At 42.2% G+C, this 19,217-nt stretch overlaps 1 protein-coding gene across 1 annotated transcript in view; it reads left to right on the forward strand.

Moving 5' to 3' along the window:
- T265_14604 (hypothetical protein) overlaps positions 1–19,217 on the forward strand; it is a gene marked incomplete at both ends in the record, with an annotated part of 78,313 nt that overhangs the window by 39,870 nt on the left and 19,226 nt on the right. The window contains 5 exons of the mRNA XM_009174372.1: positions 5,806–6,074; positions 8,425–8,670; positions 9,792–10,061; positions 14,748–15,399; positions 17,197–18,214. Of these exons, the coding sequence (XP_009172636.1) occupies positions 5,806–6,074; positions 8,425–8,670; positions 9,792–10,061; positions 14,748–15,399; positions 17,197–18,214 (2,455 nt within the window). The remainder of the gene's footprint in view (positions 1–5,805; positions 6,075–8,424; positions 8,671–9,791; positions 10,062–14,747; positions 15,400–17,196; positions 18,215–19,217) is intronic.

The following is a 19,217-nucleotide window of genomic DNA, read 5'->3' on the forward strand; positions in this document are numbered from 1 at the left end:
TATTCCTCCCTTCCCGGACAACAACACTGAGGGATTGGAGCGGAAATGGGGCTTTCGAGGAAATTATCTCTCTTCATATTATTGGGGATTTCTTTGGGTTTCATCGAGATCAGACCTACTATGGACGTCCACCAAATGTTCACGCATTGAAAGGATAATCCAAAATGTGTAGGTGGATGCCTCATGTGTTTCCATGGGCTGAATTAGTCGATATTTTCTCCAGAGTTACACTGTCGGTTCCCTTCAATTCAAAGATTCAGAAGAGACAGTTTGCTGGAAACCGTGGGCTTTACCTAAATGCGAACATTGTTTGAAAGGTCCAACCTTCTTTTCTGTAGTAGCGGGCGAACCAAACCCCAGGACTGTCGGTGAAATCTCACTCAAGCGCAATTTGTTCCATTGTTTTATTTTCGTGGTGCCAGAACTATTAAGAATACGATTAAAAAGCCAATCGGTTGCGATTAGGATGACAATTTTCCAGGTATTGTCAGTTTTATTCATCAGTAGATTCAGCGGTGAGTGAAGTATCTTGACTTTTGAAGCCGCTGAAGGTTCCATATTGAAGAATGGAATCATGAAATTATTAGCAGCTTGTTATTTCATATTGTTACCACCTGATACTTTCATAGGTTATTCTTCTTTGTAGCATTTTCATGGGCAACCAACTCAGATTTTATCCTCTAAGTGAAACTAAGCTGGGCAGAAAAGCCTGAAAGCACTGCGCAGCTGTCTCATGCTCATCATCATCAGCAGTGCGCACCTCAAGCAACTCCAGGCAGTCTTGAACCCGGAAACTTCCGACTGGCAGTTTTGTCACAAGCTGCTAGTGGCGAAACGAAACTCAAGTAGACAGACCTAAAAACAACACAACTCGTCAGCCATCACCATATAACTGTTTGAAGAAAATGCCAAACGTTTGTTTCTACGTCTGAGTTTGAAGAAAATGCCAAACGTTTGTTTCTGTTTTAGACATTGGCCTGAGAGCCCTCTATCTCAACCCCAGCATGGGGAAGGAGGGATTGGACTGTCAGCAACTGGACCCCGTTATTTCGTTAAAAGAACCTCCTGTCTGTGTTGGGGCATACCGAAAGACCGTGTGACCTAGTTTGCAGGCCACAACTTTCCAAGTTTTTTTACTTTTTAAGGACGTACGACATAAAAGTACTGTATCGTATAATCCAGTAGTCATTGGTCCGTAGGAAAGATTAAATCTTCCGCTAGAAGAGAATATCTGGTGGATGAGCGCTGACAGCATCCCTTGAAAGGAAGTCGTGCTGGGAGCTGCGTACTCTTATGATTTCATTCATCGTATGGCTAAAAGTGGAACTCTCAAGGATATATTGGAGGCTTCCTTAGACAATTAAAAGCAGCCCATTTTGTCCCAAAAATGTCTCGCAGAGTTCATACGGCTTCCGTGGTTTGTATAAAGCAACTAACAGGAAATCCAATCCTGATTTTGTCCCGATCAGTGATCATTTTCAGATAACAGCTCTTTGTTTAATCCTGTTTAGGTTATTGGACGCTGTGATAAGAAGATCTAAGACCTGCCGAATGGGATGGAGTTTAATACAGAGTGACTGGAATTAATGTAACATAGCCATAGCGATATTCAAAGAGATCTACCATGTCCACCATCCACAGGCTACCAATGACACTTCACAAGTCCTATCGTCCTATTGTTAAGATTGACGTTGGCGTATCTACGTATACTTTTACAGAAGGACATTGTCATTTTAGTCCCCACTGCTATATCTACACTTGCTCTTCGTCCAAACTCGTGGTCGTTTGTCTGGCACATTTGCATACTCATTTCTGATGATTCGTTCGAAAGTGAACGTTGAGCGCTTGTCAGGTGACTTGTGCGTTTCTGACCGTGGACAAATTTATGCTACTATTTTCGTGATGAGTGCATCGCGTTCCTCATAATTTGCCCCGTTCTCGAACCGGATCACATCTACTTCCTAACTTAAAAGCACGTATGTAATATTTTTCAGTTATTTTAATTTCCGATTCATGTAACAGGTTATCAGTGAAAAAACGGAAAATAATGACGGTGAGGAGAATCATCCTCGGCGGCGGTCTACCAACGCCTTCGACGCCAACGAAGCAGTCCACCGAAAATCAACACTTGGTGTCCAGGCTGACCAATCTTACGATGATTCTCAAACATATTTCAAAAAGGTTTCAGAGAACAAGGAAATGATCAAGCTCCGAGCTATGCTGACATCTGTTTTCAGCTCAGCACAAAAGGTTGGTTGCAAAAATACCTACATTCCCAGGAATTCTCAAAGCATTGATTCATCTGTCTCTGACCAAAAGAAACTGGACTTTGAATCCTGGTTATTGTGGGGAATTCCGAACACAGTTTAAGCGAAAAAGCGGAACGTGACCAATATTTCTCAGATATTTTTGTGAGATTATCAACAAACAGATATACGATCCCGTACATCCACTATCTTAATTCAGGAATGGAGGTTGGATATGGAACGTAAATAGTCCAGATTTTATAGTCTCAGCACCGTCGCGATAGTTATTACGGTCATACTATTAGGTTAGACGTGTTTCGTTGTTCAACTGCAAATATTAATGACCTTCATAAGGGAGAAATCCGCTTCGCATAAATCGCACCCAAATGTTAACGTTCTCAGAATGTGTTTTTGAATCCTGTTGCTTTGTCGTCGAATAGACTACCTTGGACAGCGATAAACCAAACTGTCGGCGACTGATCTGTTGCTCCGTGAAAATTTCTTACACAGGTCTTTCATTCTGCCGTCCAGCAGTGCGGACAAGCTGTACTTTACATTGTCCTCCAATCACAGTCCAAGTTTCCATTATGTTCATTGACCACTCATGTACCGACATCTGACATGTAAATTTCCCGTGAAAAGTAAACATATTCTGAGGGATTTAGCACGGTTTTTCCCTTCGTCAATCTGGATAATGCAGCAAGAATACTAACATTGAATGTTTCCACCGTCCAGCAGTGCGGACAAGCTGTACTTTACATTGTCCTCCAATCACAGTCCAAGTTTCCATTATGTTCATTGACCACTCATGTACCGACATCTGACATGTAAATTTCCCGTGAAAAGTAAACATATTCTGAGGGATTTAGCACGGTTTTTCCCTTCGTCAATCTGGATAATGCAGCAAGAATACTAACATTGAATGTTTCCATCTATCTTCCTGATGCAATATTTATATATTTTTTTGATTCTGTGATGATTGGCCATTGTGAGGTGTCCGCTCATGATAGCAGTATTTTTCAGTACTTCTTTATTAGTAAATCTCTCTCTCTGAAGAAGCACTGCACACAAAAGGAAGCTGTGTCAAAAATCGAGTCTACCAGAATGTTTACAGTTGATCACTTGGGTCAACTAAACTGCCCAGACACGATAAATATCACCTGAGCGGACCGCAACATCCTAATAGTTTTACTGACCAGACAAACATAACAAGGATAAAACCTGTAAGACACCTCGTACATCTGCAGCCTCAATGAGGATGGTAACAATGAAAGGCTGGAGCCGACCAGATGCAAAGTTATTTAATGTGAAACACGAATCAGGCGATTGCAAGCAATAGGATAAGAATTTGCAAGACTATTGTACAAGTGTCGGTAAATTCGGTGTCCTCAGGAGTATTCTCAAACTTTCTTGGACGACGTTTTTTTATTCGAAGCCATTGAATAAACATATCAGGACAATTTACTATTCCAAGGTGCGACACTGACCTACAGTTATATTACCCTTTACTGATTTGTTCCATCAGCTGGGCGAGCAGCTTATGTACATTTCGTCACCGGCCAAATCGCCTACATCTGTGCGCCTTGAGTGGGTGAGTTGAGGTCGGAAGTGCCTAAATAGACGTAGTTAGTGGCTTACATAAGCGCACAATGTAAAGTTCGGTTAACATTGCAAATTATGTAAGGGCACACCAGGGAAACAGATAAGAAACTCCAAAACCGCCCGAGTTGGTGGACGCCAAGCACAATCAACTAGTCATTGAACGTATCTTAGGCCATCAGTAGCAAAGGCTTATTATTCGAAATTCCCAATCATGTGTATTAGCACTTCATTGTACAATAATGTATGTGGTTGTGTAAATTATATAGCCAGTCATCCAATAGGAATTTGGACAAGAAAATGAATATTTCGGTGTCTCTGACCTGGAGAGTTTCATACAGCTAACCAGAACAGGCTTGTAAGGAAACGGTTTGGGTGTAACAGAAAATATGAATGGATCATTTAACTGATTGCAATGCGTGGAAAATTAGCGTCAGAGAAATGAACAGTTACTTCCGATTTCGACTTTTTGTCTCAAATAACTTTCTTTTGTGTACAGGAAATAATATCTCTTCCAACTATGCTGATCACAAGAAAGAAGTTAGTCCAACGTGACTTGTTTTGACAGTTAACCAATAAAGGAAAAGGAACAGGAGAAAGTTCAAAATAGAAGTCCTAAATATCAGTCTCGGAAGGAGAGCCAGTGAGATAACTTGAAAGCTACTCTAGAAGTTGTTTGATAACCGAGCGAAATAACTGCACTCCGTTCCAACGGAGAACATAAGATGCGAGTGTGCTTTCTTCTTCTGAAGTAAAAGGCGGGTATTGTATTGCGTTTAAGCAGCCATTCGATCAGCTATTGAACAAATGTCCAAAACCAATTGATTGTGGAGATTCAGGTCTTTTTTCCCTATTTGAAAAAAGCCAGTTCAAGCTGAGCTATGAATTCTTGTCGTATACCAGATTGTGAGTAATGCCTTTCGGAATTTCAAACGAGGACTCAGCAGCGCTGAACTTGTCAGTGAATTAAAGCACATCAAAATTATTTATGCATGACCATTTCATCTGGACCGTCTCCAAAATAAAACTCCTATTACATTAACATGTGACTTATGTAGCAAGCAACCCAGCAACGTTCGCCTACATGCACTTCGCAACTGCACATTTTCAACAGATGTGTCTCAGGAGAAAATAGAGCGCCATAACGTGGGGTGCCAAGTCACATGTCATCCTAACGCTTCATGTTAGTAAGGCTTCTTTCTACTCTGAAAAACTTTCGTACTATAATAACCACACTCTGTTGAAACAAATATTCTTCATCTTTTCATATTTTTTCATCTTTTCAGTGGGTGTAAAACAATGTCTGTTTGTTTGCCAGTCTCAATGAAAAAGCTATGCAGATTTGAAAACCACTTTTCCAAACTGTAACTCACCATATTGCCTGCTTGGTCTTCTAGATACCACTCATCACATGTTTGAATTTCTTGAGCGAGTAGTTGAGTATACTTTTGAAGAGTGTAATATTAACGCAACGAAATAACCGATGAGATAATATTGCCCACTATGATAGATTTTCTTGTAGCGATCACAATTACAATCACAATTACAAAACTGCTTGAACTTGAACTAAAAACACGAACAACCAAATTTGGTGGCAACTGGACAACGGTGCGCAGTTAATGGGGATAGATTTACAGCAGTAAAAGCCTGTTTGGAACTCCTGAATGTTCGCGGAGAGAAGGACCCTTCGTTCTTTCGTCCTCATACCAGCTTGGTTATTCAGCAACAGTCGCATTGTCCGAATACGTCGATAGTTTAGTTTTACCCAACCAAGAACTATCCGGAATGGGTTTGCTTCCGTATGCTAAGGAATTAAACTGCATTTATGTGACATCCGTGCACCATAGAACAAGGCCCCACCGGACTACCTCTGGTAGGAAAAGGTTTGTCTGTTCCTATGGTCAGTATGTCATGATTCTGAATCCGAATTTCCATCGCAGTGGCATTTTTTTGGATATAGATTGCTCAAATTTACAAGCAAAATGGAGATTTTCCACATTTCAGGGTGTGTATGAGCAGCTTCGGCCTTTCGAACGCTACAGCTATCTATGGAGAAAGACTTGTGAAACGGAAATAAAAGCTTTCGAGGGAACCGCGTGCAGCCTTCTTGACTATGAGATGATTTTCGCAAAATACGACGCAGAGGTAAGGTGGAAATTTGCTCTTCATCATTTAAACCATCTTATAACATTACATTTTGAGGATGGGACCAGTAGGAAAGTGGCTTTGGTTAGCACAACTATTATTACATAATGTGATGAGAGAATAAGTTTTCGCATGCCGTTGGTGCCTTATTAGGAGTTGCTGTTGTTGTTACGAACTACTGTTACAGGTTACGCGTAAGAATTGAATTTTTCTGATCTCTGGACAACCTCAACGTTATGGGAGTATACAAGATAGGCTCTTGTAACTACAAGGTCACCCACATACTTGACTGTTCAGCTCACAGTCGCTCACCAGATCACGAGATTTGTCTTTATTCACTTACAAACCACCTCACATTGAGGTGACTCATCGGACATCGACTGTCTGTACCGTCTAGTGGGCGTAGCAACAACCCATCTGCAGGCGCACCCATGTACACGCAAACAGACCTGCGTATAGGGAAACCGAACGCAGTCAGCACACAGAATCGCGCGCGCGCAGGGAGCAGGAAGTCAACCACTCTCCACAAGTCCATGGACAATTATGGAACACGTGTAGCAGCCACACGTATTCCCTGACTATCCGTGAGTGAGGCGCCGTGAGGCCTGAGCGGCTCTGCTCCTAGTTGGGCGACGTGGGCAGCTCTGTTGAGTCGTTCTTCACGTCGGTTACGTCAGTTGTGAGTCACATCGGGCTCACCAGTTATCAGTGCACTGTTAATGATGGCCATAATACAATTCAGAAGGCATATGCACCAATGAAAGTTTTTAGTATAGTTGACAATTGTGAGATGCCAGACGTATAAAAACAAATACAATGCAAAATGGGAGCAAGTCAAAAGAGGAACTTATCGCCTGAGAGTTTCTTGGTGAAAGTCCGGACGGCGGGAACGTGCTTTCTCCGCAATATGGCTGCTACACGTATTCCATAATTGCCAATGGACTTGTGGATAGTGGTTGGCTTCCTGCTCCCTGCGCGCGCGCGAGTTTGTGTGCTGACTATGTGCTGACAATGTGCGGTTTTCCTATACGTAGGTCTGTTTGCGTGTACGTGGTACGTCTGCAGATGTGTTGTTGCTACACCCACTAGACGGTGCAAACAGTCGATGTCCGATGAGTCACCTCAATGTGAGGTGGTTTGTGAGTATGAAAAAAGACAAGTCTCGTGATCCGGTGAGCGACTGTGAGTTGAGCAGTCAAGTGTGTGGGTGACTGGGTAGCTACATCCTAAGTGCTTGCTACTCAGTTTTCCTAGGTTTGCTTGGTGGTTGTCAAACCCAGCTCGTTTCCTCGTGTCCATCTTCAAAACTTAAAATATGGCTTAAATGTTATCATCAGGTTTCTGTGGACAGCAATCCTCCCTCTCTTTTGGTCGCTTCTGGTACGTTTCCTAGAAATTCTGTATTACAGAGAACGCGTTTGGGAAATATGCTAGGCCGAGCTGGGACAAGTAATACAGCTCCCATCCCTTTGTACCAGCTCGTTACTACCGGTCCCGTCAGCAGATGTCTTACAAGAGTGTCACTGTACTTTGTCCACTGGGTCTTCTATGAGCCAGTAGCTAATTTGGCCTGCGATTTAATTCTCCTTGCGAACAGATCTGCTGAGAACAGCTGACCGTCACTATAGTATAATACTTTCCACCTTTCAGGAAGCACCCGAAGTCGATGTCTATTGACTCTCTAGGAATATTGGAACACGCATCCTGCAGGTTATTACGAAGGCTACACGACAGGTTAAGGACAAAACACACGTCCTACCAATCACGCACTATATATCACGTGATAGGTTGCTGACTTGCTGACCCATGTCGCAGCTTCTCAAACCATATCTAATTGGACTCTTCATTTGCCCATATGACACCCACATTTTGAGCACGATATTCAAGTTACCAAAGCTGAAACTTAAAGACACGCGTCAGACCACCCATGTGTTCGTGGGCATCACAAGAAAGAAATGATTCTGAACGAATAAATCCACGTAACGTGAAATGTGTGATTGAAGGATGAATGAAGACAACCTGCGCGGATAGTTTGATCACACTTCCGAGCAGTCAGCGGTGACCCAGTTGAACACTGTTCGCCATCACCAGAGCTGTGCGTGTAAAATGCCTCATGATTTCGCGAGGTGCACAGTGCTGATATTTCTCAACAAGGGTGAAACCATTCTAAACTCCTTAACTGATTTTCGGCATCGGTTTACTTCACTTCGAGGATAGTGTCGTGGATTAACTTTCAAAATCTGTTCAATCACTGCAAGAAGTACCTAGCTTTACAATTATCTCGCGTTTTTATTTGTTCAGAGTTAGAGTTTTCCTATCCATCAAATACGCATGATTCACGCTTCACTGGCGGGACAGTTTTTTGCATCTTGTTTAAACTCTATTTATCATGGTGCACAGAATATAATCTAGTTCTGTCGCCTCCTTTTGTCAGATGAAAAAAGTTGAAGATGAACCGGAGATTGTGGAATGCAGTCCTTTGGCCATCGGCACAGAACATCTAAAAACCGGACTGATAGCTGAACTGGAGCAATGGAAACTACAGTATGGTCGTTCATGCAATCAGCTTTATGGCCAACAAATGTTTGATTTGTTTGCGCTTTTTGAAAAATATGAGAAGCTTTTTACGAGACCAGTCAAGGATTTGGATGATATTCGCATCATGATGACTGCCATTAAGGTATGTCTGCCAAGGAAATGTTTTTCCATTGAAGGGAATGTTGGTAGTTGCCATTAAGGTATGTCTGCCAAGGAAATGTTGGTAGTTTAGGTAGCATGGATGGTCACCGATTTGTTCACAGTGCTGGGCATTTCGATTGCGAACATTCCATCACTAATGGGGTTGCGTTATCAGTGTGTTGTGGGATTGGTGGGGGAATGAGTCAGTGATTGTGCGTAGAGTAGTGTTGCGCGTGTGTTAACACTCGTCTGCAAGCCTGGGCTGACCTTCGATCGCGAGTGTCTGTTCGTGTGGGTCGTTCTATTGGTTGGTCCGTCATGTTTCCCTGTTTCCTCTGTTACGGTTTCACTTACTCCCGTAGAGCAAGGCCACTTGGATATATTGCAGTATCTTATCCAGTAAAACTCGTCGAACCAATGGGAATAATTCTGGTTATTTAGAACTTATTATATTGCCAGTCCAGGGTGGTCATGGTACTCCTGGAGTACTTGACTGACTGCAGTTTTTTAACAAAACATGGTAGGGATCAACATTTTCAAGGGGGTGGTGGCCAGACGTATTAGGAGAAAAATCTACTGAAAACACGGAGCATTAATTGATCCCAATATTGAAGACAAAAAAGACTATACAGCAGGTTTTTGTCGCCGTAACAGTCCCCATAAATTTACAGCCCATTGAAAGACTTAAGCATTGACTGTCGAGATTCACCTGTTTTGCTTCCGCAATGAAAACATGGGGAGCCTTTCGACCACAATTACTCTCTACAAGGTGCTCGCGAGCTTCCGTGAAAATCGCGCAATGTTGATTATGACACGTCGGGATGAGCTCAAGGATACGCGTCACAGTTAGTGGCATGTTCTTAACTGTACTGTTGTAGTGGCCGTACCAGTTCGAACAAAAAGGCATCACCTAAATAGAGAATTGACCCATAATTATACCCACTTCTTAATTTCCGGAACAGACCCTTTTCGTCCGTATCGAAACAATCGATAATAATGAGTTGAAATTTCCAGTTTTCACTCTGCTCATTTTGCATACCGCACACCAAAGCATCCAGTAGTTCTACTGATTGAGTGTAATCCGTTCACTGCTCACAATTTTTTTGCACGATGCCGTTACAGGAACTTCGTGATGTGGAGGTTGATATTGACAGGAAACTGGGACCCATCGAAGATTCTTACACATTGCTATCTAAATACCGGATCCCGGTCGACAAGGGCGAATTCGAGAAGGCCGACACTCTTCGATATTCGTGGGAGAAACTCAATCACTTGATGTCCACAGCACACGAAGAGTTAATCGAAATTCAACCAAAATACCGTTCAGAACTTTTGGAAAGCATCGCGCAGTTGAAAGAAGACTGTGTTGCTTTCTTTGAGGATTATGACACAGTATGTGATGTCTTTAGAAAAAGTACCTTTAAGTTAGACTTCAACATTTCGGAAAATGTAGAAGGATATCTATTGGTTTATTCAAAAATATTGATAATTTAATGCTTGTTGTTGCAAAAGAATGTAAGTAATACGTTTCGAAAGACTTTAAGTTCACCAGTCTGTTTACTGAATTTTATATCAATCCGATAAGTGACCAATAGCGTTCTCTTAATCTTCTTACATATTCACACGCCTTAAATGTTGAAAAGACGATAGGAGGCGTATCTGAGTTAAATAAAACGCCTCTCAAGTGTCAACTGGAATTGAAGACGTCGACGTAGTCAAGAAAATGTTCAACAAATATAAGAGTTATGGAAATACATGGACGGTCACTCTGAAGCAGAAACGTACCCAAGAAAGGAAGCCACCTCTTCAGAGCGGCCATAGGTACGTTGCTATGGCAACCTTGATTTCGTGTAGGTCCAACTCCAGAAAAAGTGGAAAATGTACCATTCTTAGCATTTCCTTCCTTCTTTTTGGTGGATTTCTGCAAAACAGTATACATGAATCTCTCCCATGAGAGTAGCTATTCTATTTCACAAAAGCAAAAGTAAAAGGCTGAAACTCTAGAAAGATGAGCAGATCCTAATTAGATTTCACCTCGGATGCAACCGTAGCTAAGACATAAGCTGGTTGATTCTGTGTTCTTGACTTCATCATTTGAAGAGCGTTGCACTTGTTGGATTAAAATTTCGAGCAGCTCAAATTTATTACAAAATGTAAGTCTACTGTCGGTATCGGTTATCGTTGAACGGGTTCCATTTCGGTATAAAAACAACATCTCCTCCGACAGAACAAACAGGCCACATAACAGTAGTCTTTATTAGGTTGTGCATAATTCCTACGGTTATCCATGAAGTCTGCTAAGGATAATTGCATTTTAACTGAAGCAGTTACCAATCAGAAGCTCATAACAGAGAACATGAAAGTATTACAACCTACATGAAATCGAGTCATAATGATCGTACCCTTTCCACTTAGAAGACGATGTAAAGAGCACAAAACTATCAGGATACTTTGAGTGGCCCAAGTCTTACTGTAACTGCAAAAACGTTCCCTCCAGTGTATAATGATGGCGGATGAGTTTATTTACGTTTTGGAGGAATATCGCCTTCATCACGACCTAGGAGACCGGCAAAATACGACAATGTTGAATAGACCATTTGTTCGGTTATTTTAACTGAACGACTTAACCACGAGTCGATATCTTGCGCCACCCCATCACTTTGGGAATGTCTAATATAACTACGTTTCGGTGAATAAGTTCTTTGGTATGGTCACTACCCGGTTTGTACAGTTGTCTGCTTGTACTTGCAGCAGAAACAAAAGTGGTGTCCAGTAAAATAAGTGTATAATCTACATCGTTGAGGTTCCAGTGCACTACTGTTGAAGTGCCGACAAGATACCGGCTTCGTTCGCTGTAAAGCATACCACCAAACCTGTTGTGGTGTATTCTGAGGATCAGAACCATTTGGTTTGACCAACTGGTCCTACTTCAATAAAAGTAGCGAAAAAATATGCACATTTTTCTCAAGCAATCAAGGCAACTAGAACAGCCACAGGACAAGAATTGTAAGGTCTGGGAAGATATTATTGACAAAACTGACAACTGAACGGCTAATCGTTTATTTCCATGACACTTTCGAAGCCAAAATGCCTCGCCAGAATAAAAAGACCATAATCTTAAGCGTATAAAGAATCGTGTTCATTAATATCTGAACTCTCGATTATGGAGATGTGATATGCTTGTCTAAGTGGGGTTTTCCTCACAAAAATATTTGTTGATTCATGTGGATACAGTTGATGGGGACGAGACAGAGCAGTGTTACACCCTTCATTGAGCAACTCTTTTGTGCTAAACGTTAGTCTATTTTGTCTACTTGATATACACTCTACTTTAGAATTACTATCAACTCTAGAATTACTGAGCGGAGAAGCACAACCAGGATGGCAGCTAGTCCCAAGAATTCGGAAGACTACTTTGTACTCTAATCGATGTAGTCATACTCAGTCTGCATTGATATTACAAGAGGTGTTCAAGTCAAGTGACCTGTTACTGCCAACTCTGTATCATACCACTATCAAACAGATTCCAAACTTAGGATTCTATTTCATTCATTTGATATGAAACTGTTGGTCGAGATTTTTTATTCACAGTTTCCATATGATCGTAAAAGTACAACAATAGGTGCAGTTCCCTGTCATCCCAGTGATATAATAGCCGAAATTCCATAGGACACAAGTCAAACAAATCTGAAATCAAAGAATTCAGATCAGGAAATAGAGACACACCGAATGAGGGAATGGTTTTATTACACACCCTCAGTTCCCTCAGCACCTCACAGTTTTTCCATGAACCAGATTTGTTTCAAACCAAACACAACTATCAGTGCACTGGCGTGTTTCAGCGGCATCAGAGAAGATTTTGTTTGTCATGCATGTTACACTCAGTACCTCGATTACACAAGAAAGTGTTCAAAACACAATGCAATGAACAATCACTCATATTGACTAGGTCCTTAGGATAAATCATCAATTGATTTGAGAATAACAAAAGTGGTGTCTCGGGAACACGCTGCACTTTTAAGTTAGTAGGAATGTCCTATTTTGCCCCAATCCAACTCGAAACTCTAAGTGATGAGGTCAGTTACATAGGCCGAATATCTTCGCTGCTGTCCAGCTCAATCACATTACATAGTCAGGTCAAGCAATGCGATGGCTAATAAAATTCATCCATCTGGATGATTTTGGAGACTGACCGGTACTGAGGTTGAATCTGAGCATTATGTGATTCATCCAGGAACATCCAACTGATGGCCTCTCCGTAGGGCAGCTCCTTCGTTGTATATATCATGGTTGACAACATTCACTGTTTAACCGTCACCATAAACTCAGATTCTCCTAGAAAACCATGGAAAACCATGGATACGCTACCTGAACTACCGACATGCTCCTCCATAGAAAACCATGGATTTATTATGAAAATTAAGTGAACATTCACAAGCAGTTATATACGATCCCTGGACACCTTCCAGCCATTCCAAGTGGGACACTTGAAAACCATGTTTTGAGGCCACAATCTCATCGGAAACGAACCTCACTGGTATAGAGTTAGATGGCACTTAAAAATAGGGAAACAAATCTTAAGAGTTTCGAGTCACGGTATATGTTGTGCAGGGGACCAGCGTCTGGAAAGCATGTAGGACAACCTATTTCGGAAATTAAAAATAATTTTTCACAAGGTATCAGTTTCAACCCTAACTCTCTGTATTGTCAATAGATTAGAGGTAGACTGCCGGGTACGCTTTTGCAGTGAATTCTTCCCATAAAACTCACTTCATATAATTTTTCTAGCTGAGGTAGTGAGCTGAACATGCAGCAACAGATTTTGAAAAAGTACGTAGAACAATTGGTAGAATTAATCTAAAGCCCATAAGGTTGCTGTCGATGGATTTTCAGCAACCTTATGAGTAGTACATTACGAAGATGTTGCTGAACATTCTTCGACAGCCCATGACCGGTTTCGCTCTTCTCAGGGCTCATCAAGTAGGCACCGTTCCCGAGTTTCCATCAACCTTATGCTCCACTTGAACTCTGATTTCACGAAATAAGCGAAATACACTCATTTGCCTATCAATTAGGTTTCTACGGTAAACTCGCCTGGAATTCAGCTGAATCTCTCGTCTATGGTATTCTTAGTAATTGCATGTGCTGCACAAGTATGTTCGCCATACATGATTCAGTCTGCCTGTGATGACTCACCGCGATTGGGAAGGGCTTGCACGCTATCAGTAAAATAGAACCTGAGTACTGTGTTACGTCAACTCATGTATCGCGATATCTTGGTTATCGTACCAACTGAGGGGGCCTGGTGCATCACACTTAGTTGCTTAAAATCGTAAACGAGTAATCCAGTTGGGTTTCAGATGAGTCTTACGCAAAACCAAATTGGTTTGCAAGTGACTGTATTTCGCTAATTTGGTAGATTAATTGTTTACCAAACTTTTCTCCGAGTACGGTTCCGCGAGCCGTTCCATGAGTTTTCCAGCTGACGCGATGATAGACCTCACACGCAAGAACGTAAGGTCGTACTCATATTCAAGGCCCATCTTGTTCGACTGATATGCCTTGCATTCAGGCCACAAGAGCTATCAGAAAGAATATAGATCGTCCGAAAGAAAACCACTAACTAAATGGAAGTAGTTCTGCGACTAAAAATTGTGATAGTTATTGCCTGGGTCTAACAGTCAGTCTTCTTCGGTTTCCGAGGAACCGTAGGTGTTCAGAATCCTCTATACCACCATATGGGAGTCCACAGCGATGGCGCGGCGTGAGCCAGATTTGGGACAGATGAACCAAAGACTAGTTCTACTCAAGAGAGCGAGAATGGCAAAATCAATCACTACTTGCAACACGCAATTGATTGCGGTCATTGGTTGACAAAAGTTCAAGAACTGCGTATACCCAATGAGCCCCAAGAAGGGCTAAACAGGTTGCGGGCTACCTTTTATAACCAGACACCTGACCTCAAATTTAAGTTCAAACGTGTCTTCTTATTTTCAATGTGAACAGAACGTGACCACCTTTCAGTCAACAACTATTAGTGGCTATTAGGAATTGTACTTTTATTCTACCCCTGATTAGGTTGGACCAATGGTTCCGAACATTTCTCCGGGTGAAGCTTCAGATCGATTAGTCATTTTCCAAAATCGCTTTGACAGTCTGTATCGACAGTACATTACCTGTAGTGCTGGAGAGGAACTGTTTGGACTTCCGGCGACAGAATATCCCCGCATCTTACAGATGCGCAAAGAACTTAGCCTCCTACAAAAGCTATACTCGCTCTACAACAGTGTACTCAATAAAACCGCAGGATACCGTGATATACTCTGGGCGGATGTGAAGATTGACTTGATTGCTGCCGAGCTGGCTGACCTGGAGAATCGTTGTCTTAAGCTGCCTTCTGCTTTGAGGGCTTACCAAGCATATGAAGACCTGCGTAAAATGTTGGCCGACTTTAATCAGATTATGCCGCTACTTGAATTGATGACTAATCCAGCCATGAGACCACGACACTGGGCCCGATTGAAAGAGCTTACAGGCCATGAGTTTAATGTCGAAGCTGAAGGATTCGCTTTGCGCAATATTTTGATGGCTCCCCTCCTCAAATATAAGGAAGACGTGGAAGATGTGTGCATATCTGCCATCAAAGAACGCGAAATTGAGAATAAGTTGCGTGCACTAAAATTGGATTGGAACACGCAGGAGTTTCAATTTGTTCATTTCAAAAACCGCGGTGAGCTCTTGCTTCGTGGCGATCACACAAATGAACTGGTTTCACTCATGGAGGACTCACTAATGCTATTGGCCTCATTACTGAGTAACCGGTACAAGCACTTAAAAATAGGGAAACAAATCTTAAGAGTTTCGAGTCACGGTATATGTTGTGCAGGGGACCAGCGTCTGGAAAGCATGTAGGACAACCTATTTCGGAAATTAAAAATAATTTTTCACAAGGTATCAGTTTCAACCCTAACTCTCTGTATTGTCAATAGATTAGAGGTAAACTGCCGGGTACGCTTTTGCAGTGAATTCTTCCCATAAAACTCACTTCATATAATTTTCCTAGCTGAGGTAGTGAGCTGAACATGCAGCAACAGATTTTGAAAAAGTACGTAGAACAATTGGTAGAATTAATCTACAACCCAAAAGGTTGCTGTCGACGGATTTTCAGCAACCTTATGAGTAGTACATTACGAAGATGTTGCTGAACATTCTTCGACAGCCCATGACCGGTTTCGCTCTTCTCAGGGCTCATCAAGTAGGCACCGTTCCCGAGTTTCCATCAACCTTATGCTCCACTTGAACTCTGATTTCACGAAATAAGCGAAATACACTCATTTGCCTATCAATTAGGTTTCTACGGTAAACTCGCCTGGAATTCAGCTGAATCTCTCGTCTATGGTATTCTTAGTAATGTGCTGTGCTGCACAAGTATGTTCGCCATACATGATTCAGTCTGCCTCTGATGACTCACCGCAATTGGGAAGGGCTTGCACGCTAAAAATAGAACTCAGCTGAATCTCTCGTCTATGGTATTCTTAGTAATTGCATGTGCTGCACAAGTATGTTCGCCATACATGATTCAGTCTGCCTCTGATGACTCACCGCAATTGGGAAGGGCTTGCACGCTATCAGTAAAACAGAACCTGAGTACTGTGTTACGTCAACCCATGTATCGCAATATCTTGGTTATCGTACCAACTGAGGGGGCCTGGTGCACCACACTTAGTTGCTTAAAATCGTAAACGAGTGATCCAGTTGGGTTTCAGATGAGTCTTACGCAAAACCAAATTGGTTTGCAAGTGACTGTATTTCGCTAATTTGGTAGATTAATTGTTTACCAAACTTTTCTCCGAGTACGGTTCCGCGAGCCGTTCCATGAGTTTTCCAGCTGACGCGATGATAGACCTCACACGCAAGAACGTAAGGTCGTACTCATATTCAAGGCCCATCTTGTTCGACTGATATGCCTTGCATTCAGGCCACAAGAGCTATCAGAAAGAATATAGATCGTCCGAAAGAAAACCACTAACTAAATGGAAGTAGTTCTGCGACTAAAAATTGTGATAGTTATTGCCTGGGTCTAACAGTCAGTCTTCTTCGGTTTCCGAGGAACCGTAGGTGTTCAGAATCCTCTATACCACCATATGGGAGTCCACAGCGATGGCGCGGCGTGAGCCAGATTTGGGAGAGATGAACCAAAGACTAGTTCTACTCAAGAGAGCGAGAATGGCAAAATCAATCACTACTTGCAACACGCAATTGATTGCGGTCATTGGTTGACAAAAGTTCAAGAACTGCGTATACCCAATGAGCCCCAAGAAGGGCTAAACAGGTTGCGGGCTACCTTTTTCAACCAGACACCTGACCTCAAATTTAAGTTCAAACGTGTCTTCTTATTTTCAATGTGAACAGAACGTGACCACCTTTCAGTCAACAACTATTAGTGGCTATTAGGAATTGTACTTTTATTCTACCCCTGATTAGGTTGGACCAATGGTTCCGAACATTTCTCCGGGTGAAGCTTCAGATCGATTAGTCATTTTCCAAAATCGCTTTGACAGTCTGTATCGACAGTACATTACCTGTAGTGCTGGAGAGGAACTGTTTGGACTTCCGGCGACAGAATATCCCCGCATCTTACAGATGCGCAAAGAACTTAGCCTCCTACAAAAGCTATACTCGCTCTACAACAGTGTACTCAATAAAACCGCAGGATACCGTGATATACTCTGGGCGGATGTGAAGATTGACTTGATTGCTGCCGAGCTGGCTGACCTGGAGAATCGTTGTCTTAAGCTGCCTTCTGCTTTGAGGGCTTACCAAGCATATGAAGACCTGCGTAAAATGTTGGCCGACTTTAATCAGATTATGCCGCTACTTGAATTGATGACTAATCCAGCCATGAGACCACGACACTGGGCCCGATTGAAAGAGCTTACAGGCCATGAGTTTAATGTCGAAGCTGAAGGATTCGCTTTGCGCAATATTTTGATGGCTCCCCTCCTCAAATATAAGGAAGACGTGGAAGATGTGTGCATATCTGCCATCAAAGAACGCGAAATTGAGAATAAGTTGCGTGCACTAAAATTGGATTGGAACACGCAGGAGTTTCAATTTGTTCATTTCAAAAACCGCGGTGAGCTCTTGCTTCGTGGCGATCACACAAATGAACTGGTTTCACTCATGGAGGACTCACTAATGCTATTGGCCTCATTACTGAGTAACCGGTACAACGCTCCGTTTCGTAAGGAAATTCAGACTATGGTTTCAGGGCTTTCCAGTACGAGTGAAATCATTGAGCAATGGTTAGCACTGCAAAACTTATGGATTTATTTGGAGGCCGTCTTTATCGGTGGAGATATTGCGCGGCAATTACCAAGGGAAGCAAAACGGTTCAGTGCTGTAGATAAGTCATGGCAGAGAATTATGCAAAGAGCTCATGAAACACCGAATGTGTTAGACTGCTGCACTCGTGATGACCTCCTCAGTCAGTTGATCCCTCACTGTATGGAGCAGCTGGAGATTTGTCAGAAAAGCTTGACAGGGTAAGTCAACTTCAACTAACTACTGAGAGATGCATATCCTTGCTACTGTGTTTACTTGATTCCTGAAGTTCTTGTCGATCTTCGGTTTCAACTGCATTTCTCCCTATGAACCATCCTTCGGAACGCCAAATTTGGTCTCTGTTCGAGGTGAGCCGTTATATGGAAGAATAAATTTCATTACGAATTGAGTAATCGTTCCGGCCTTTTCATGATATCTTTTGTCTACGACACTTACTTAGTGATTTTGTCACAGTCACTTGAATGCGATTAATTTTTCCCCAGACATATCACTTAACTGTCTTGGTTTCAAATGAAGAACTGAAGAATAACTATAGCCTTTTTACACATTATTTTCCGCGACACCCCGTCAAAAGCTAATAGCTGGTACTATTCCAAATATTTCACATTTGTCGACCCTACATCCACCAAGAAATGTAGATACCGTATCCGTACATGTTCCGCAGGAATCGTAATGTATCCGTGAAAAAAAAAACTATAAAAGCGATTGGCCGTCTCTTCAGCAGAAAGGTACTGATTGTCGTTCCCACTTTTAAGCCGTCATCCTGTTAGTTTCCGAAGTTAATGACATAGTAGTTTTCAAATAAATTGAAGTAGCCTTACTTGCTTTGTTATTCCAGTCTTTCCGAGTGCACTTCACTGAGATGGAAACCAGGATTTCTTTTCGAGTCGTCAGATAAATGCATGCCTCAACTGCAGTCACTACGCGTAGTGGGCAGCGAAGAAATCATCCGCTTAAACTTAGACGGACAAACACTAACCGGACAGGATGGTGGGACGTGCAAAAATTTCTTGTTTGTCCCAACTGTCATTTTCCCTTCTGAAAAGATTCCAACACTGGTGAACATAGGTCCTGTTTAACGCGAGGCCCATAGAGGCTCTTATGCTAGTCAGCGACAACTGGTCGCATTTTGAGAAGGAGCTAACGTCCATACATGAGGTGTCAAACAGTGACGACTGCTGAAATTCCCACAACCCTGTCCAT

Source organism: Opisthorchis viverrini (genome assembly GCF_000715545.1).
Source record: "Opisthorchis viverrini unplaced genomic scaffold opera_v5_223, whole genome shotgun sequence".
Classification (NCBI taxonomy): domain Eukaryota; kingdom Metazoa; phylum Platyhelminthes; class Trematoda; order Opisthorchiida; family Opisthorchiidae; genus Opisthorchis; species Opisthorchis viverrini.